Source organism: Selaginella moellendorffii, unplaced genomic scaffold, assembly GCF_000143415.4.
Source record: "Selaginella moellendorffii unplaced genomic scaffold, v1.0 SELMOscaffold_4, whole genome shotgun sequence".
Classification (NCBI taxonomy): Eukaryota; Viridiplantae; Streptophyta; class Lycopodiopsida; order Selaginellales; family Selaginellaceae; genus Selaginella; species Selaginella moellendorffii.
Genome location: NW_003314265.1, coordinates 1338824 through 1354535, shown reverse-complemented (window position 1 = coordinate 1354535; position 15712 = coordinate 1338824). Strand labels below are relative to the sequence as shown.

Genomic DNA, 15712 nt, shown 5'->3' with positions numbered 1-15712 from the left:
TTTTACTTTAGGGCTGACTTGGCACACCATTGGCTAGATTTAGGGTTTGTTGAGCTCACATTTTCTCTCGCCTCCTGAATGGAGGAAGAGCGCGTCTTCACCCTGGACGACGCGATCGAGTCGTTAGGGTTTGGGCGATTCCAGTGCTTGATCCTCGTCTACGCAGGTATGTCGTGGATGGCGGAGGCGATGGAGATGATGCTCCTGTCCTTCGTCGGCCCGGCCGTGGAGCAGCTCTGGGATTTGTCCCCGCGGCAAGAGAGCACCATCTCCAGCGTCGTCTTCGCGGGGATGATGATCGGGGCTTACTCGTGGGGTGTGCTGTCCGATTCCAAAGGAAGACGGTATGATTTCTTCAGAAAAAACTATTTTTTCCATAGTTTTGGAGCTAAGATCCGTGGCACAGGATTGGCTTCTTTGCGACAGCCGTGATTACCTTCATTGCCGGATTCTTGAGCTCCTTCGCTCCAAATTACTACGCGCTGCTCTTCCTGCGAGCTCTGGTTGGGATCGGGCTTGGCGGCGGCCCGGTGGTGTCGTCGTGGTTCATGGAGTTTGTTCCAGCTCCAAACCGCGGGACTTTGATGGTGATCTTCTCGGTCTTCTGGACGCTTGGCTCGATCCTGGAGGCCATTCTAGCTTGGGTACGCGTAAGTAATTTATCTCGCGTTTTTTCTCACCATCTTTCTTTTTTCCTTTTGTTTTTTTTTCTTCTTTGAGACTATAATGCCGAGGCTGGGATGGAGATGGCTGCTGGGAGTTTCGTCCACCCCGCTCCTTTTCCTACTGATCTTCTATCCTTTGGTACCAGAGTCACCGAGATACTATGCGGCAAAAGGAGACACCGCCAGCGCCCTGGCTATTCTCAAGAAAATGGCCGCTGCAAACAAGCTGGAGCTTCCGCAGGGGAGATTTGTTTGCTCCGGTGACAAGCACGACGAGGAGGGGGTGGAGCTGGAAGCCACGCAGCTCCTGTGTGAAAAAACTCCCACTCCCGGCAGCAACGCAGTGATCGCGGTGAAAGACCCCCCGATCCAGTTCTTCTCCAAGTTTGCGGTGCTTTTCTCGCCTCCACTGCTGCGATCCACCATACTTCTCTGGTTGGTTTTCTTTGCAAACGCTTTTACTTATTACGGGCTGGTTTTGCTGGCGTCGCAGCTGAGCAGCCAGCAGACGAGGTGTAAGCTCGCCTCCCCCGCGAGAAAAAATTCGCCGCTCCTTCACTCCGGCGACTCCAAAGATCCAGTTTTTCGAGATGTTTTGATAACGAGCTGTGCTGGTAAGTTCGTCTCAAAGCTCTTGCGGTTTTGACCTTACGTTGTTTCTCTCCAGAGCTTCCTGGACTGATGATCGCGGCAGCAATGGTCGACTATTATGGCCGGAAGGTGTCCATGGCGGTCCTGTTTATTTTCTGTGGTCTCTTCTTATCGCCGCTGGTTAGTCCCCAACCGGAAGGTGTCACTACGTTCCTCTTGTTTGGAGCTCGAGCTTGTATCATGGGCTCCTTCACCATCTTATACGTATACGCGCCGGAGGTGAGCTTGTATTGTAACTAACTTTACGTTGGATCATCACTGATCATGTTCTTTCGTGAAGGTTTATCCAACTTCTTCTAGAACAACGGGCTTGGGCACCGCAAACTCTTTCGCCAGGATCGGAGGCATTCTGTGTCCCCTGGTAGCCGTGGCGCTTGTAAGGACGTGCCACCACTCCCTCGCCATTATGCTCTTCACGCTCGTCTCCGCCATGGCAGCTGCGTTGATCTTCTCGTTTCCAATCGAAACAAAAGGGAGAGCTCTCACCGATGTTGTTTGAGGTCTTCTGGAGCTCCGGCCCCTTGTATACTTCTCGATTCGTTTGTTTGAATAAAATAATTTCTCTTAGATTTGAATCTTCTTTTAACTTCCAGCGAAAATGTCGATTCTGTGATCAAACATATTGACTTCTATCTTTTCTTTTTTGGTATTTCTAGCGGGACTCCATGAAAAGCATGAAAACCAGAGAGAAGAAATGCTCTGGATCATCTTGTTGCTGATCTTACCACTTTCCCACGTATGTAGATTTCTAATTGTGATAAAACTTTTCAAACTTCATGCTTGAAACTGTGGATCATTTTCAACAAGTTGCTCAAGCTACAAGTACTACAAGTCAGGTGTTTTGAGAGCTCGCTGCAAGTGGAGCTATGGATGGCCAAAGAAAGCGTATATCAACCTTAACGATTACATTGGCAACGATGATAATTACCTTGTCACCCCGGGACGAGATTTCTCTTCCACTTGCCACGGCATGAGGATCGTCACTGTCGAAGTCTATGGAGAAGGCAGGTATGTTGATCTTGCTGGGTGGTGCAAAGGATACGATCAAAAGGATCGCTGGACCGGTTTTTCTCTCGACTCTCACCTAGCAAACAACAACGGTTACCTTGAATGGTGTTACTAATTAAAAAAAAAAAAACGATTTTCGTTTACCTTCACACATGGAAGTCAGGAAGAAACGCAGCTTAGAAGCTGCTCACAGAGCTTGCGGACTTCCGGCAAGGGGTCTGCCCTGGAAACTCTGGAGAGAACTTGCAAAGCATTCACCAGTGAGGAACCGACTTCCTTGAGAATGGATTCGTGCACAAGGAGCGCAGCGAGCAGCTTCACGCCAGCCAGCCTCTCCTATAGGAACAGAAGGGGATTTCGGGACCTTTTGAGAGTAACGAGATTTACTTTTGCTACCTCGTCTGCTGCTTTGTCGTTGTTCAGGCTATCGAGGGAGATATGGAGCAAAGTCTTTGCGTATGCGGGCAATGATGCTGCTTCCTTGAGGTTACAGACCGCACTAAACAGCACCTGAACGCACGCGGCTCTTACTATAGATTCGCTTTCACTCTGCAAGTAAGAGTCCCGTTAGAACAAGATTTCCAATTCAAGTTCCAACCTTAAGCAGCGCGGAGACCACCGGAATAACTTCTGACAAGAATGCATCATGAGAGCTGGCTGTTATCTTGGAGGAGGAACTTATAAGGACGTTTGCCATGCACACTCTAAAACTGACCGGAGCAGCAACACAACTGGCGTCCTGGATACTAACCGAGCCGCAAAAATCTGCTGGGGACGTGCCACACAATGTCGCTATGGCATACGGTCGATTTTGCAGGCAAGACATAACGACATTTATAACTCGCTCCACCTTATTTCCTTCATCTGCAAAACGATAATTAGAATGAAAGGAACTTCTTCCATCTTTCGTACCTTTGTCGATCATCTGAATCATTGAGGTGTTAAACTCGGCACGGATCATAAAAGCAAAAGAATCGATACAGCCATGTTGTGCCTTCTGGACTTCTGCAGATGGTGCAAAGTCAACATTTGTTTTTCTGGTATAAACTAGAGCACTTATATACCTTCTGAATTTGTAGGCCAGAGCAACATTGTTGTAAGGAGAGCTTTGATTTGCCCCATTACGTCATTGGAAAGGTTCTGGCAACCCCTCGTCTGCGTAGAAGCACGTTAGATTAATACCGTCTACAAGACTAAAAAAGAGTCCAGTACCATAAGTGAGCTGCAGATTGAATACAAGCACGACTTAACTGCCAATATATCCATATTGTTCATAGCGTTTCTTAATTGATCAATCACAAGCGGGAGCAGTACCTGAAAGGAAACAAGTTATCATTTTCGACAGTGAGGTGAATACACTTGCCTCAGGAAGAAGACGTCCACTTAATTCGGCTGAAAGCTTCCGCACATCATCGAATTCGGAGGTACACATCCTGTTAGACGTAAGAATGAGAAATGGTCGCACGTTGGTAAAGACAATACCATTCAATCAGCATGCCTGTTATGGAGGAGCTTAGTGGCAATCCTGTGCGAGACAGTAAATTAGTAAAACAAGAAACAACAAATGATCATAAAGCTTGCCTTGTAGAGGCGCGTATAGCTCTTCACATTCGATTGCATCATAAGCTCTCAAAGGCAGTAGCTTCAACACAAGCAGTGGACTAAGATTCCGAAAGAGATTTTGATCGCCTACGTCCTTGTTGTTGCTGCATACAAAAACAACACGAGTATGTCGCGTGCTCTTTCTTTTTCTTGACTGAACTTACGTGGAAACCTCCAACATTTCTTGAAGCGTGCGCGCGAAAACGAGTTGGTGCACATCAGCCAAGTGGCTACTGATTTCACTCAGAAACCTTGGAAGCAAAGGATTTGATGGATCACTGAACATCTTCTCAAGGAGGAAAATAGCCAAAACGTTCCAGTCTTTCACCTGTTCCAAGGTATTGTTTTAACCATAAGCCAATACAGTATCTGGCACTTACCGAAGGAGCCCAAGATGGCAGAAGCCTCATTATTTGATCAATATCTAGCATAAAAAGGAAGCTTTAGTGCTTTTGTGAAGCAGCTAAAAAATATACCTGTTTTTCTGGTGAGGACACTCGTTCCACCTTCTCCAGCTCGAGAAGCTAAAGAAAGATTTCTGAAAAACCACAGCCATGTAAGCCATCAGAAAAATTCGGCTAATGCACTCACCGAACACAGTCCAGGAGGACAGACACAGCTTGCCGTTGATCCGAATTGTGTTCTAAAACGGCAAGAAGCGTTGAACGTGCAAAATGTTGAGCTTTCTGATCGGGATCGTATAGAAGTTGGATAAGAGAAGGCATTACAACTGATGGATCTGGGTATCATAGTGCAGTAGAAGTAAATTAGACGTTAATTTTCAAGTGATACGTGCTTACCAAGTTTTACAAACAACGCTGAGGCACTAGTACGATCCATGAGTACCGCATCGTGGACGCGCTTCAACAAATGCGTTGCAAGAATATGACTGTCAAAGCGGATAGATAAACGCAAGTAGTTGATGTGATACTTTCGAACCTTAGAGACGAAGTGTTCAAAGCTTTTGAGTCGCAAACTCTTCGCACTAGTGTTTCAAGAATGTCAATACCGTTTTGTCGCCGACAGAGATTTTCCGAATCAATCAGAAGAAACACTCTTTGTAAATCTGGCGATGGATGGCTAAAACTGTTAAGAAGGAACCATGAATGCTAACAAATGCCAACACAGGATACAGTAGAAAATACTCTGCAACAAAGTCGACGGTCGTGGTTGAGGGCCTTTCGTTTCTGTAGAAAGCCTCCATTAAACTCTTCTCAAATGTGACCATAAAATCTTTGCTCGTCTTCTCGGTGTTTATGAATTTGGACAGAAGAAACCTCAATATCGCAACTGCAATAACCACGGTTTCTTTCTCGTTTCTAGATAGCTGCGTAAATGTTAAGAGCACATCAAGAAAATAAAATTGATTTTTACCATGCACAAAAGAAGTCGTGACAATTCTCCATCATCAAGCGATAGGGAATCAAGTTTGTCAGCGTCCAGATGTCCAAGTAAAAGAGCGAGGCACGTCAGAAAATAGCAACGCATCTTAGACCAGCTTTTTTCGCTTTCACGATCCCCATCTGGCATATGGTGCTTTACAAGTGATAGAACCACTAACATCAAGCTAAAAGTCAATGCTTTTATCACGACGAAAGTACCTGTAGCCCCGTAAAAAATCTTTGAAAACTCTGAGATGGAAAAGATGCTGTGTGTGCATCGGAAATCAAAAGGCTGCTGTATTCTTTCCAGCATAATCTCAGCACGGAGCTCGAAAGGAATTTATCTGCAAAAACTTGAGCATGTCAGCGCTTGTAAAAGTAAAACTGGCTCTGACCTTCACTTGCTGCAATTTGACGAAGATGATTTTGGACCTGCATCAATCCGGCTGCATACAACAGACGTGTGTCGCAATTCCACTTCGAAAGAATAAAGTGAAACAAAAAGGTTCTCAAAGTAGTGTACAAGCATTGTACCTGGTAGAGCTCAGAGACGAGAGCCAATATTTTGTCCCGTTGATCCCAGAGACTAGTATCCAGATTCGTGTCTTGTGCGCAGGCGAGAAACTTGGTGATTCCCAGCGCACAATCCGCAGCTGCAATCGTAAGTCGTGTGGGAAGTATCTTATTCCCGTCCTTGACACTGAAATATCAGCATAGATAACGCAACTTATCGAAACTAAATCGGACCTGGCGTCACGAACTAGTCCAACAAGGTGAGGCACGCACGTTGAGAATATCGTCGCAGACTGGAATTCCCTCGACGCCAACTCTGAGATTAGATGCCTCATGTAAGTCAAAAGCCCAATCTTTTCTTTCTGCGGATTCATACCTCGTTGTCCCGAAATGTTATCTAGCAGCTCTTTGACGACCAAGCAGCTCCCTAACTTGATATAGCGATCAAACTCCGTGGAGCATATTAAGAGCGTGAGAGTCTTCACAACTGGATTCCAGGCTTCGTCTTTTTGAAACAGCCATTGAATTATAAGAAGGGCCTTCTTCCGGTTCTTAGGCTGGTATTCGAAAGGAAGAAAAAAGAAAATGAGAACCATAAACGAGAGAGAGAGAGAGAGAAAAACTTACGTCTCTTAGCAGAGTAACACAAATCTTCACAATTGTTCCCTCGTCGTTGGAGAGACATTTCACGTGTTCTAACAAATAAACCAAGCGCTGATTCGTGCCTATACATTCAATGCAAATCAATCTCCTCTAGAAAGAAAAAATAGAAGAACTTACTGCTGGAATTCCCCGGCAAGCAAGCGCGATTAATCTCGCGCTTATCTGCCAGCATTAAGCCGCCTAGAACAGATCCAAGCGATGGAAGCTGGGAATTCGCGGTGCTGAGCTCCATCGCATCGCTACCGGGATTCGCTAAAACCCTAAATCGCCCTAAAAACTCAAATAGATCCCGAATATCCCGTTGACAATATAAAACTTAAAAGCAGCCGTTGGATCTGGCGCGCAAGAGATCGATCGCTTTTCGTACCGCGTACGGCCCGTGTGTTTGTTACACATCACAATGTCCCGCATGCAGGAAAGCGGGGATCGCTTTCGGTTTTTCATGCCGGATTTGTGCTCGAGCAAGCGATCCTGCAAAGCAAGGGAGGAAAAAAAAAGTGGTGAGTGGTGGAGCTACGATACGAAGATCAAATGTGAGAATTACCAGGCCTCGCAGCGCCACCAAAGTTGTGTGACTCAATCTAACGATACCAATTACGGACAATCATTCCAACGATGATAAAAGGAGCGGAAAAACTAGCCTGGCGCAAGGATCACGAGAGAAAACGATCAATCACAGCGCTAGGAACGCCACTAGCACAATAAATTCGAAGAAGGAAACAAAAACGAATGGATTCCTTACAAACCTCGCTGGATGGAGGGAGGGACCGCTTGCTAGCTTGGAGTGGTAGAGGCGGTCGATCGACGACTTTGATTGTTAGGTGCCTCCGAGCTCGATCTACAATTCTTGTGAGTGTACATCGGAAACGAGAGAGAGAGAGAGAGAGAGAGAGAGAGAGAGCAAAAAGGAGAAACCAACGAGATAGAAAAACACATACCTGGTCTTTAGGAGAAAACTTTCTCGGCCTTCTTTGAACGCTTGTACTCCCGAGGCAAAACCGTGCAAGATCCTGCCATTTTTAAAATGGTAAAGCCCGGCCTCATCCCAAGCGTGTTGAAACCATCCCTCGGATTGACTCGAGTTTCTCCTTTCCAATGATTTTTGACGGCGACGCTGCTACCAAGAACCTGTAATGCCTCCGGAGAGTGACTCTCTGATGCTTTGGTTTAGTCTGCCTCTGCCAGCCACTTGTTCCTCGTCTTCTCGCAGCTTTTTCCGTTGCCAGTCGAGATCGTAGGCTGTGTTGCGTCACAGAAATACTCGAGTTGGACAAGTTTGGTGAAGAACATGATGCCAGTCCATAATCCCGCGGGTACGATACTACTACTTTTTGTTCGTCGTAGAGCTTCTCGGTGGGACGAGATGATAAATTTGCATGCCGCCGCAACGACACCGATGCTCTACTCCCTGTTCAGTACAGAAAGGAGATTAGTTTAGCTTCAAGATGAACGCGCAAAGCTCTCTCAAGCGAGTAATGCACATCAAACGAAGCGACTACTTGACAGATGCCCTTTAGAAAATGATGTTGATATTGGCCCAGTGCGGAGGCTCGCAAAAGCAAAGCCACTTGACTCCGCAACCCCCAAAATTCCCTTGAGATCAAAGACGTCTTACACGACAGTACGTTTCTATTCAGATCGAACGACGACTCTCAGTGCGGAGACAGAAACGTCTAACTTGGAGGAAAATTCTCGCAACACTGAGATGAGCAGCTCAGCAAAAGGGATACGACGAAAGACCGAGACTAAGATGCCAAAGAATGCGTCTCCAACAAGCATAAAAACCTCTCTAAGCACACACACACACACACACACACACACACACACAATTAAGCATGACGGATGTATGACGTACCCCGTGTAAGCGCTCGTCGTTAACTTGGTATGGCAGGGGCTGGGACAATTACTGTACCAGCCAGTCCTCGCTCCGTGCCTCCTAGAAAGCCAGCACATAGCGGACTACACTTATAGCCTCCTATGTGCATGGTCTTCCCTGTCTAGGAGTTGTAATCCCCGCTGGTGATGGAGATTGTCGATATCATCTGCCAGTCGGGATGAAAAACAAGAGTCAGTCACCGACGCATTCCCACCATGAAGCTCACCTCACTCGCAGGGAATAAAGATCAAGCTCGAAGCGGAAGAAAACGAGGTGGCCCTGCATACCCCGGCGTACTACTTGGCGTGCAACCGAGTTCGTTGCTACCGTGCACCGGAACAAAAAGGACGGCTTTAAACGGAACGGAGGAACCCCTCGGTCGCTATATAATGTTGAATGCCTCTCGTTGTCTTCTTCCAGAGAGGGCCTTCATTCCAGCAAACCGGAAGCAAGAGGTGACAACATTCTTCTCCTTCGTTTTGTCGCCATCGTCGGCGTCGAGATGAGCTAGCATCAGGAGCAAGGTACCTGGGAAAAAAAATTTGAGAAGAAGAAAACGAGAGAAAATCTTCTTGCCTTGTCTTCGATTTCTCCACATACTCCTCGTCGCCGTCTCGTGGTCGGGTGAAGGAGGATCAAAATGCAGCATTTTGGGGCTACCACGCTTTACGAGGATCACAACTACTTTGCTCGCTCCTCGGAAGCTTTCACGCTGGAAGGGGGCCTGGGTTCCGACACCGGCGCTGGCTTGCTGGATCTTACTGACACACTCGAGAAGCAGCTCGAGGCCTCGAATCTGGCGCTAAGTGACGCTCCACAACTTAGCTCGGAGTTGAACGTCCCTTCCGCGGAATTCGAATTGGATGACCATGGCCAGCTCCTCCACGACATGTTGCAGCAGCAGCAGCCAGCAACCAGCACCACCGCCACATCCTCCACCACCACTGCCGCCACCTGGGAGGAAAACGTCCATGTCCTCCAGGAGATGCTTATGCAGCAGCAGCACATCCAAGTCCAACAGCAGCAGCAAAACTTCTTCGGCAACTCCACGCCACCAAAGTTCCGAAGAGAGTCGGAGCTTCTGAGCCTTCTCCAGCTTCCACGCTGTGCTTCAGGAGGAACTATCTCTGGACCATTCAGTTCCGTGATCTCCAAAAAGCTGAGCCATCCCGCAGTGTCATCCTTCACCGCCGCCGAGATAGGAGGGGACTCTTCTCATCTCCACGGACAGCAAATGCTTCCCCAGCCTTCCTTCAGGCACTTGCTCCACACCTTGCCTCATCCGCCCGACCACCCGAGCTCGAAGCCGGGTATAATGCGTCCCCCTGGCTTGCTGGACTATGAAGACCGAGATAACAGCGCCGGTCACGAAGAGCGCCGGCTCTTTCCAAGCCTGTTCGAAAAGAAGGACTTCACTTTCGCCAAAGGAGCAGAGAGCCGAGGCATCAACCACTTTGCAACCGAGCGGCAGCGGCGCGAATACCTCAACGAGAAGTATCAGACTTTGAGATCCTTGGTCCCAAACCCCTCAAAGGTTCGTTCCGCATTCCTGAGCCTCCGGCCTGCTGTCCATGCTGTTCGTTCTTCTGCTGTGCTGCATTTTTCTTTTGGCCGAACGAAGTCTCACTCCAATCTATGATCGCAGGCTGATAGAGCTTCCATAGTCGCGGACGCCATCGACTATGTCAAGGAGCTCAAGAGAACCGTCCAAGAGTTGCAGCTGCTCGTCGAGGAGAAGAGACGCGGCTCCAACAAGCGGTGCAAGGCGTCACCGGACGATCCCTCGGCCACGGACGTGGAGAGCACCACCGCGATGCAGCAGCCGGGAGGTACGAGAGTGTCCAAAGAGACAACTTTCCTGGGCGATGGCTCGCAGCTCCGGAGCTCCTGGCTGCAAAGAACATCACAGATGGGAACGCACATCGACGTCAGGATCGTGGACGACGAAGTGAATATCAAGCTCACCCAGAGGAGACGACGCAACTACGTGCTCCTCGCAGTGCTGAGGAGCTTGGACGAGCTCCGCCTCGATCTACTCCACGCCAATGGAGCCAGTATTGGCGAGCACCACATTTTCATGTTCAACACCAAGGTAGTGCTCGCTCCTTCCTCCTTTCTTCTTTCTCTTTTCCTTTTCTATTTCTTTCTTTTCTCCTCCGCGTTGATCTTGCCAAGGTAGACGCGATCCATCAGCACATCGCTAAACTCTGGAAAGAAAGTTTGGATTTTCGGTCTTTGCAGATAATGGAAGGGACGGCTACCTTTGCGGGCCAAGTAGCGGCGAAGCTGATCGATGCGGTGGACCGGCATATAACCCTGGCCTCGTCGAGCTACTGACGATCGAGAAAAGCTCCCAAATCTCCCAGAAGCTGGATCATCTAGGGATTCCAAGAACCGAGGAAGCTCGGCGATTGAGCACAAGATTCTTTGATAGATCACTAGCAAGAACAAGATTGAAATCTAATGCTTAACATACCCGGCTCCATCGATCGATCTCTCTCCCTCGCACGTTGATCGATCTCTCTCGCATTGATCGATCGCGTAGAACCTAAAAACCTTGAGGATTTTACACGTGTCGCAATTCTAGCGAGTGCGCGCGCTTTTCTCGATCATAACGAGAACGGGCAAGAAAACTAGATACAAAGAATAGGGTTTAGGAGGAGTGAGTGGGGATGGAGCTCACGCCGGAGGAGCTCACGGGCATCTACACTTGGGTATGCTTGCTCCTCGCAAATGCGCGCTCCGACCGCTTCTAAGCTGATCGGCATTGTTTAGTCCCGCCGCAGGTGGATGAGATTCCCTTGTCCAGGCCAAAGAAGAACATCGCCAGGGATTTCAGCGATGGAGGTATAGAATGCCCGTTTTTTTTCTGGATTTTAGGCAAGCTCTTAGCTTTGGATGGAACTTATGAATGATTTCTTCTTCTTCTGTCCAGTACTTGCTGCCGAGGTTGTGTCGTATTACTGCCCTCGACTTGTTGACATCCACAACTATAGCGCCGCAAACAGCTTGGCACAAAAGATGTACAATTGGAGCACTTTGAATGGTAAGGGATTTTTCCTTTTTTCCTTCTTTCTCTTTTTTCATTCTCGTGATCTCCCAGAAAGAGTTTTCAAGCACTTCAATCTTCAGCTATCCAAGGAGGACATTAGCGCTGTGGCGGGTGCGCAGCCTTTGGTGATCGAGGCTTTCTTGAAGCTTTTGAAAAGCAAGGTACTGGCACGAGCGTGCACGGGAGCACTTGTGTTTTCTCTTCGGATTTAAACGTGTGATGCTGTGGCTGGCAGCTGGAGAAATGCCCGTCATCCGCAGCCCGGAAATGTGAAACCGATAAAGCTGATGAGGGTAAGACGTACGCTCAGCCTGGAATGTATATACATACCGAGAATTCCTCCTCCTGTGCTTGCAGAGTGCAGGCCTCGCGTTCCGAGAAGGTGGTTTGTTTTCTTCCAGATATGTTTTGATATTGCCATTTACGTGCTTTGTTCCAGACATTTTTCAGCAGTGCGGATAGAACATCGTCTTTGGTATGGTATCATTTCTTGTCTTGTTGATCTAATCTCGGCCTCAACAGGCATCGCACAAGGCTGCCGCTCAACTTTCCGACTCGGAAACGCAGACTTTGGCGTCGCAAGAAAATGATTCAAATGGTGTGGTAGCTACTCCAGCTCCAAACACGGCACAGATTCGCGAGCTGCAAGAAACCATTGAGGTGGTTCCTGCTTTATTTTTTTCCTGGCTGAGAATTCTTGTGTGAGCAGGTCTTAGAAGCCAAGGTTTTCAGGCTAGAGCAGCTCATGAAGCTCAAGGGCGGGAAAACGGGACGGCTGAAAAGGTTATAGAACAAGGTCAACGCCTGTGTATTTTTCTATATAGCGTGTCAATAGATCGTTACGGGTGGCTGCTTTTCTATTTAATTGTCGTCCTGGGGAAAGATTGCCATGCATAGTTCGTAGCTGCTCAACTTTCCTGGATTGCTGATAAGAGCGCGCTTGCGGAACTGAAAACGGTTGAGTCGTCGTTAAACTGGTGAACTTTGTCAAGAGATATTTCTTTTTGCAGAATTCTTTGTGCTTCCCTCATTGAATTCCGTGATGCAGATGGTCTTCTGGAGAGCAGAATGCGACGAGCGAACACTAAGCAGTATAAAGTGCAGAATGTGACGAGTTAACACAATGAAGAAGTAAATGGACCACACAGCCGACCGCAACGTTTGATAGTTACAAGCAACTGACACGCCATGGTCTCACATCGTTTTCTATTTCCATAGAAGACCCATACGTAAGCGTTGCGACTTTTTTTTTCTGGTAACAGTTCTCTCTTGATCGATACCAAAAGGAGAATAACTTTGCTTTGCTACAGGAATGCGCGACAAGAGTCTCTCTCGGTGCCAACTTTCCCGAAAGCCGTGATACGAGATTGCGATGAGTTCAAATGGCCCTGTTAAAGGTATTGCTGTGAATTATACGAGTTGTGCTGAAGTTTTATGAAGGGAGACTGACCAAACGAATGCGACGAGCTACCACCTTTTGATTGAATAGAATCAAAGGACCACACGGGGATGAGATAGCCGCAGCGATTCAAAGGGGTTTGATGAGCGACCTTCACTGGACAAGGAAATGCCATCTCGTATTTGTCAGGCGCAGGCACTGTGAAGTTGCTTGTTCCTCTCAACGCAACGAGAAAGAGGAAAATAGACACAAAGGTGCGTGGTTCTTTCGGTTGGCTCATCTCACTCAAAGAGCGCTGCGTGTTGACGGTGGCTCCTCTATCCGTTTCGCGCTACCCCATTTATAATGAAGCTATGGTGTGCTCTGTTCGCAGAGCTCGACGACGCAAGAAGTCATCAAGGACTTCGTGACAGACGATGAAACTCGGAGGAGACAACGCTATTCATCATCTCTGCTGGCTGTTCTCGCTTCTGTCAATTACGGGTACGTGAACATCCATCGTACATTTCGAGATTTCTAAACTTCCAACTTCTTCTTCTTCTCCTTCCAGGCGCTCAAGCTCAAGTCGGGATCAACTATGGGAGAGTGGCCAACAATCTCCCCTCGCCATCCACCGCCGTGTCGCTCATTAAGTCGCTGGGAATCGACCGCGTCAAGATCTTCGATGCCGACTCTCAAGTTCTCGCAGCTCTGGCCAACACCAGCATCAAAGTCTCGATAATGGTGAGGAACCAAGACATCCCCGGCATCGCCTCCAACGCTAGCCACGCCGATTCATGGGTCGCTCAGAACGTAGTCCACCACTACCCGGCCACGCACATCGCCACCATTCTCGTCGGCAACGAGATCCTGTCCGACACGAGCATCAAGTCGAGCACCTGGCCAGCGCTCGTCCCGGCAATGGAGAACATTTTCGCGTCCCTCCAGGCCAGGAATCTAACGGCCAAAATCAAGGTCAGCACGCCGCTCGCGTCCGACGCTCTCTCCACATCCTACCCTCCATCTGCTGGCGCATTCCATTCCGAAATCGCGACCAGCGTCATCCAGCCGTTGCTCGCATTCCTGGCCAAAACCGGCTCATCGTACCACGCCAACGTTTATCCGTACTTCGCCTACGCCGGGAACTCTGGCCAAATCTCGCTTGAGTACGCCCTGTTTGGGTCAGGGTCTACGGTCGTACAGGACGGCAGTCTGGGCTACCGGGATCTGCTGGATGCCATGGTGGATTCCACGTTTGCCGCCATGGAGAGGTTAGGATATGGGGATATTCCGCTGGTGATCAGCGAGACAGGGTGGCCGTCAGCCGGAGATTCCGGCCAGGTGGGCGCCAGTGTTGACAATGCGCAGCTCTACAACGCAAGGCTTGCAAAGAAGGTGGCGAGCTCGCAAGGGACGCCCAAGAGGCCTGGAGTTTCGATTCCCACGTACATCTTTGCCCTCTTTAACGAGAATGAGAAGTCCGGGGCGGGCACAGAGAGGAATTTTGGGATCTTTTACCCTAGTGGGTCGCGAGTGTATGATCTGAACCTCTCGGGCAAGAGCTAGTCCCCACAAAGTTTTCAAGCATTATAAAACTATAGAAGCTTAGATCATTTTTAGTATATACACACACTCTCTCTATGTCTGTGTGAATCCTCAATGTGTGTAAGCCTCCTACTTAAGACTGGACAGGTTTCTCTGCCTGCCACTGCTGATACAACGCTCACCATGGCCTCCACTATCTCCAGACCCAATCCCATAGGTGATATGTTGCCCAGTCCGAAGCAGTCCCAAGTTTTGTCAAATTCAAAAAGGGTCATGTTGTAGATTTTTCCAATCTTGAGTTGTCTATAGCAAGAAGTGTTTTGCTTCCTTGATTCAATGCTTTAGAAACTGTTGCACTTGCACAATATGATTTATTTAGAAAGAAACTATGGATATTGAAAAACAAAATTATATTTATTAATAATTTGTTAATTTATAATGTATAAAAAAGCTTAAAAATTACAAACATGTTTAAAATATAAATACAAGATTAATTTAAATGAATAATAACTATTAAATGGTAGAATATTCTATAATATTCAGGTATATTCTATAACAACAACAATGTCGAAGGATAGAGGTCTTTCCACAGCAAAGTCTTCTTTGCCATGGAAAAACCTCCATCCTTCAAAACTTTGTTGTTGTTATTTTTCTTTATAAATTGCTTAGAAGAGTTTCTTGCAAATAAAATTTGATCAAATTTAGAGTGGAAAATCCCAATATCCTTCTGCATGATGATCTCCTCTTTGATGGCAAATATGGCAAAATTAAGCTGAAGCTTATCAACTTGCATCAAGTTACTTTGAAGAGAATGGAAGGAATTAAGAAGAGCACGAAGAAAGAAATAGTTTTAAAGAGGAGGAAGTTTGTTCTCTTTATCTGACTCCTTGATTTTCCATTACATGTTTTTCATGTCATCCACAAACTAGTCAAAGCTTTCTGACTCTGTCCACCACATGTTGACCATCTTGTAGAGATGGCCAATCTGGACATGCATCTACTACTTGTGCTTCTCCACAACTTCTTCCACAGCTCACTGCTGGTGTAGACCGGCTCATATAAAGAGTATGTCAATCTCTTTGAATTTAACTTATTATCTAGGGCCAAGATTGCCACACATCATCCAATTCTAACTAGGGATGCTTGTCTAATCAAGGTTCTTATTTGTTATTAGTTTAGCTCTCCATCACCATGAGCTTGATTGTTGCTGTACCCTTGTCCTCATGCCAACTCTAGGTATCCACATTCTGATAGCTTGCATCAGCTCCTGGCTTCAGCTCATCGCCATTGACAATGCCCCAAACTCCCTCACCTTTGAGGATGAGCTCCATTTGGTACCTCTAGCTTGAGAAGTTTCCAGATCCATCAAAAGTGGAA

At 47.5% G+C, this 15712-nt stretch overlaps 5 protein-coding genes and 2 long non-coding RNA genes across 7 annotated transcripts; 4 read left to right on the top strand and 3 right to left on the bottom strand.

Moving 5' to 3' along the window:
- Window positions 1-23: 23 nt before the first annotated feature.
- LOC9655643 (organic cation/carnitine transporter 7) lies at window positions 24-1891 on the top strand. The gene is made up of 5 exons (XM_024668863.1): window positions 24-344; window positions 407-644; window positions 721-1279; window positions 1333-1535; window positions 1597-1891. Exons 1-5 carry the CDS (start codon window positions 79-81, stop codon window positions 1813-1815), a joined length of 1485 nt encoding a protein of 494 aa, XP_024524631.1. The 5' UTR covers window positions 24-78; the 3' UTR covers window positions 1816-1891.
- A 202-nt stretch (window positions 1892-2093) lies between these two features.
- LOC9654525 lies at window positions 2094-7115 on the bottom strand. Its single transcript, XM_024669351.1, has 26 exons — window positions 7029-7115; window positions 6602-6955; window positions 6449-6546; window positions 6198-6378; window positions 6056-6137; window positions 5843-6008; window positions 5704-5785; window positions 5528-5652; window positions 5301-5462; window positions 5060-5253; window positions 4866-5006; window positions 4727-4815; window positions 4518-4665; window positions 4403-4464; window positions 4307-4350; window positions 4091-4254; window positions 3906-4030; window positions 3807-3849; window positions 3688-3757; window positions 3537-3638; window positions 3389-3479; window positions 3237-3329; window positions 2923-3188; window positions 2721-2873; window positions 2469-2660; window positions 2094-2421 (listed from the first exon to the last, which is right to left on the bottom strand). The coding sequence occupies exons 2-25, from the start codon at window positions 6714-6716 to the stop codon at window positions 2484-2486; spliced, it is 2973 nt and encodes a 990-aa protein (XP_024525119.1). The 5' UTR covers window positions 6717-6955; window positions 7029-7115; the 3' UTR covers window positions 2094-2421; window positions 2469-2483.
- A 32-nt stretch (window positions 7116-7147) lies between these two features.
- LOC112344468 lies at window positions 7148-7874 on the bottom strand. The gene is made up of 2 exons (XR_002991702.1): window positions 7423-7874; window positions 7148-7322 (listed from the first exon to the last, which is right to left on the bottom strand). It is a non-coding gene; the product is annotated as an uncharacterized LOC112344468 (long non-coding RNA).
- Window positions 7875-8960: 1086 nt separating this feature from the next.
- Window positions 8961-10709, top strand: LOC9654524 (transcription factor bHLH91). Its single transcript, XM_002964394.2, has 3 exons — window positions 8961-9894; window positions 10006-10452; window positions 10602-10709. Exons 1-3 carry the CDS (start codon window positions 9001-9003, stop codon window positions 10695-10697), a joined length of 1437 nt encoding a protein of 478 aa, XP_002964440.2. The 5' UTR covers window positions 8961-9000; the 3' UTR covers window positions 10698-10709.
- LOC112344455 lies at window positions 10468-10905 on the bottom strand. Its single transcript, XR_002991692.1, has 3 exons — window positions 10837-10905; window positions 10622-10738; window positions 10468-10567 (listed from the first exon to the last, which is right to left on the bottom strand). It is a non-coding gene; the product is annotated as an uncharacterized LOC112344455 (long non-coding RNA).
- Window positions 10906-11032: 127 nt separating this feature from the next.
- LOC112344324 (sperm flagellar protein 1-like) lies at window positions 11033-11546 on the top strand (the record flags this gene model as incomplete). Its single annotated transcript, XM_024668787.1, has 4 exons — window positions 11033-11074; window positions 11147-11207; window positions 11296-11406; window positions 11464-11546. Coding segments are annotated over exons 1-4 (297 nt in total), but the record flags the coding sequence as incomplete, so codon positions are not given.
- A 1418-nt stretch (window positions 11547-12964) lies between these two features.
- Window positions 12965-14403, top strand: LOC9655642 (probable glucan endo-1,3-beta-glucosidase A6). Its single transcript, XM_024669196.1, has 3 exons — window positions 12965-13065; window positions 13185-13294; window positions 13362-14403. The coding sequence occupies exons 2-3, from the start codon at window positions 13228-13230 to the stop codon at window positions 14354-14356; spliced, it is 1062 nt and encodes a 353-aa protein (XP_024524964.1). The 5' UTR covers window positions 12965-13065; window positions 13185-13227; the 3' UTR covers window positions 14357-14403.
- The last annotated feature ends 1309 nt before the right edge of the window (window positions 14404-15712 follow it).

What these genes read in the sequence shown, in the direction of transcription:
- LOC9655643 (XM_024668863.1), top strand. Translation starts at nt 79, where the DNA reads ATGGAGGAAGAGCGCGTCTTCACCCTGGACGACGCGATCGAGTCGTTA. An exon ending in TCCGATTCCAAAGGAAGACG is followed by an intron (nt 345 to 406) that starts GTATGATTTCTT and finishes TCCGTGGCACAG; the next exon opens with GATTGGCTTCTTTGCGACAG. An exon ending in TATACGTATACGCGCCGGAG is followed by an intron (nt 1,536 to 1,596) that starts GTGAGCTTGTAT and finishes TCTTTCGTGAAG; the next exon opens with GTTTATCCAACTTCTTCTAG.
- LOC9654525 (XM_024669351.1), bottom strand. Translation starts at nt 6,716, where the DNA reads ATGGAGCTCAGCACCGCGAATTCCCAGCTTCCATCGCTTGGATCTGTT. An exon ending in GATTTTTTACGGGGCTACAG is followed by an intron (nt 5,463 to 5,527) that starts GTACTTTCGTCG and finishes TCACTTGTAAAG; the next exon opens with CACCATATGCCAGATGGGGA. An exon ending in TGTCCTCACCAGAAAAACAG is followed by an intron (nt 4,351 to 4,402) that starts GTATATTTTTTA and finishes TTTTTATGCTAG; the next exon opens with ATATTGATCAAATAATGAGG.
- LOC9654524 (XM_002964394.2), top strand. Translation starts at nt 9,001, where the DNA reads ATGCAGCATTTTGGGGCTACCACGCTTTACGAGGATCACAACTACTTT. An exon ending in TGGTCCCAAACCCCTCAAAG is followed by an intron (nt 9,895 to 10,005) that starts GTTCGTTCCGCA and finishes CTATGATCGCAG; the next exon opens with GCTGATAGAGCTTCCATAGT. An exon ending in TTTTCATGTTCAACACCAAG is followed by an intron (nt 10,453 to 10,601) that starts GTAGTGCTCGCT and finishes CGGTCTTTGCAG; the next exon opens with ATAATGGAAGGGACGGCTAC.
- LOC9655642 (XM_024669196.1), top strand. Translation starts at nt 13,228, where the DNA reads ATGAAACTCGGAGGAGACAACGCTATTCATCATCTCTGCTGGCTGTTC. An exon ending in CTCGCTTCTGTCAATTACGG is followed by an intron (nt 13,295 to 13,361) that starts GTACGTGAACAT and finishes TTCTCCTTCCAG; the next exon opens with GCGCTCAAGCTCAAGTCGGG.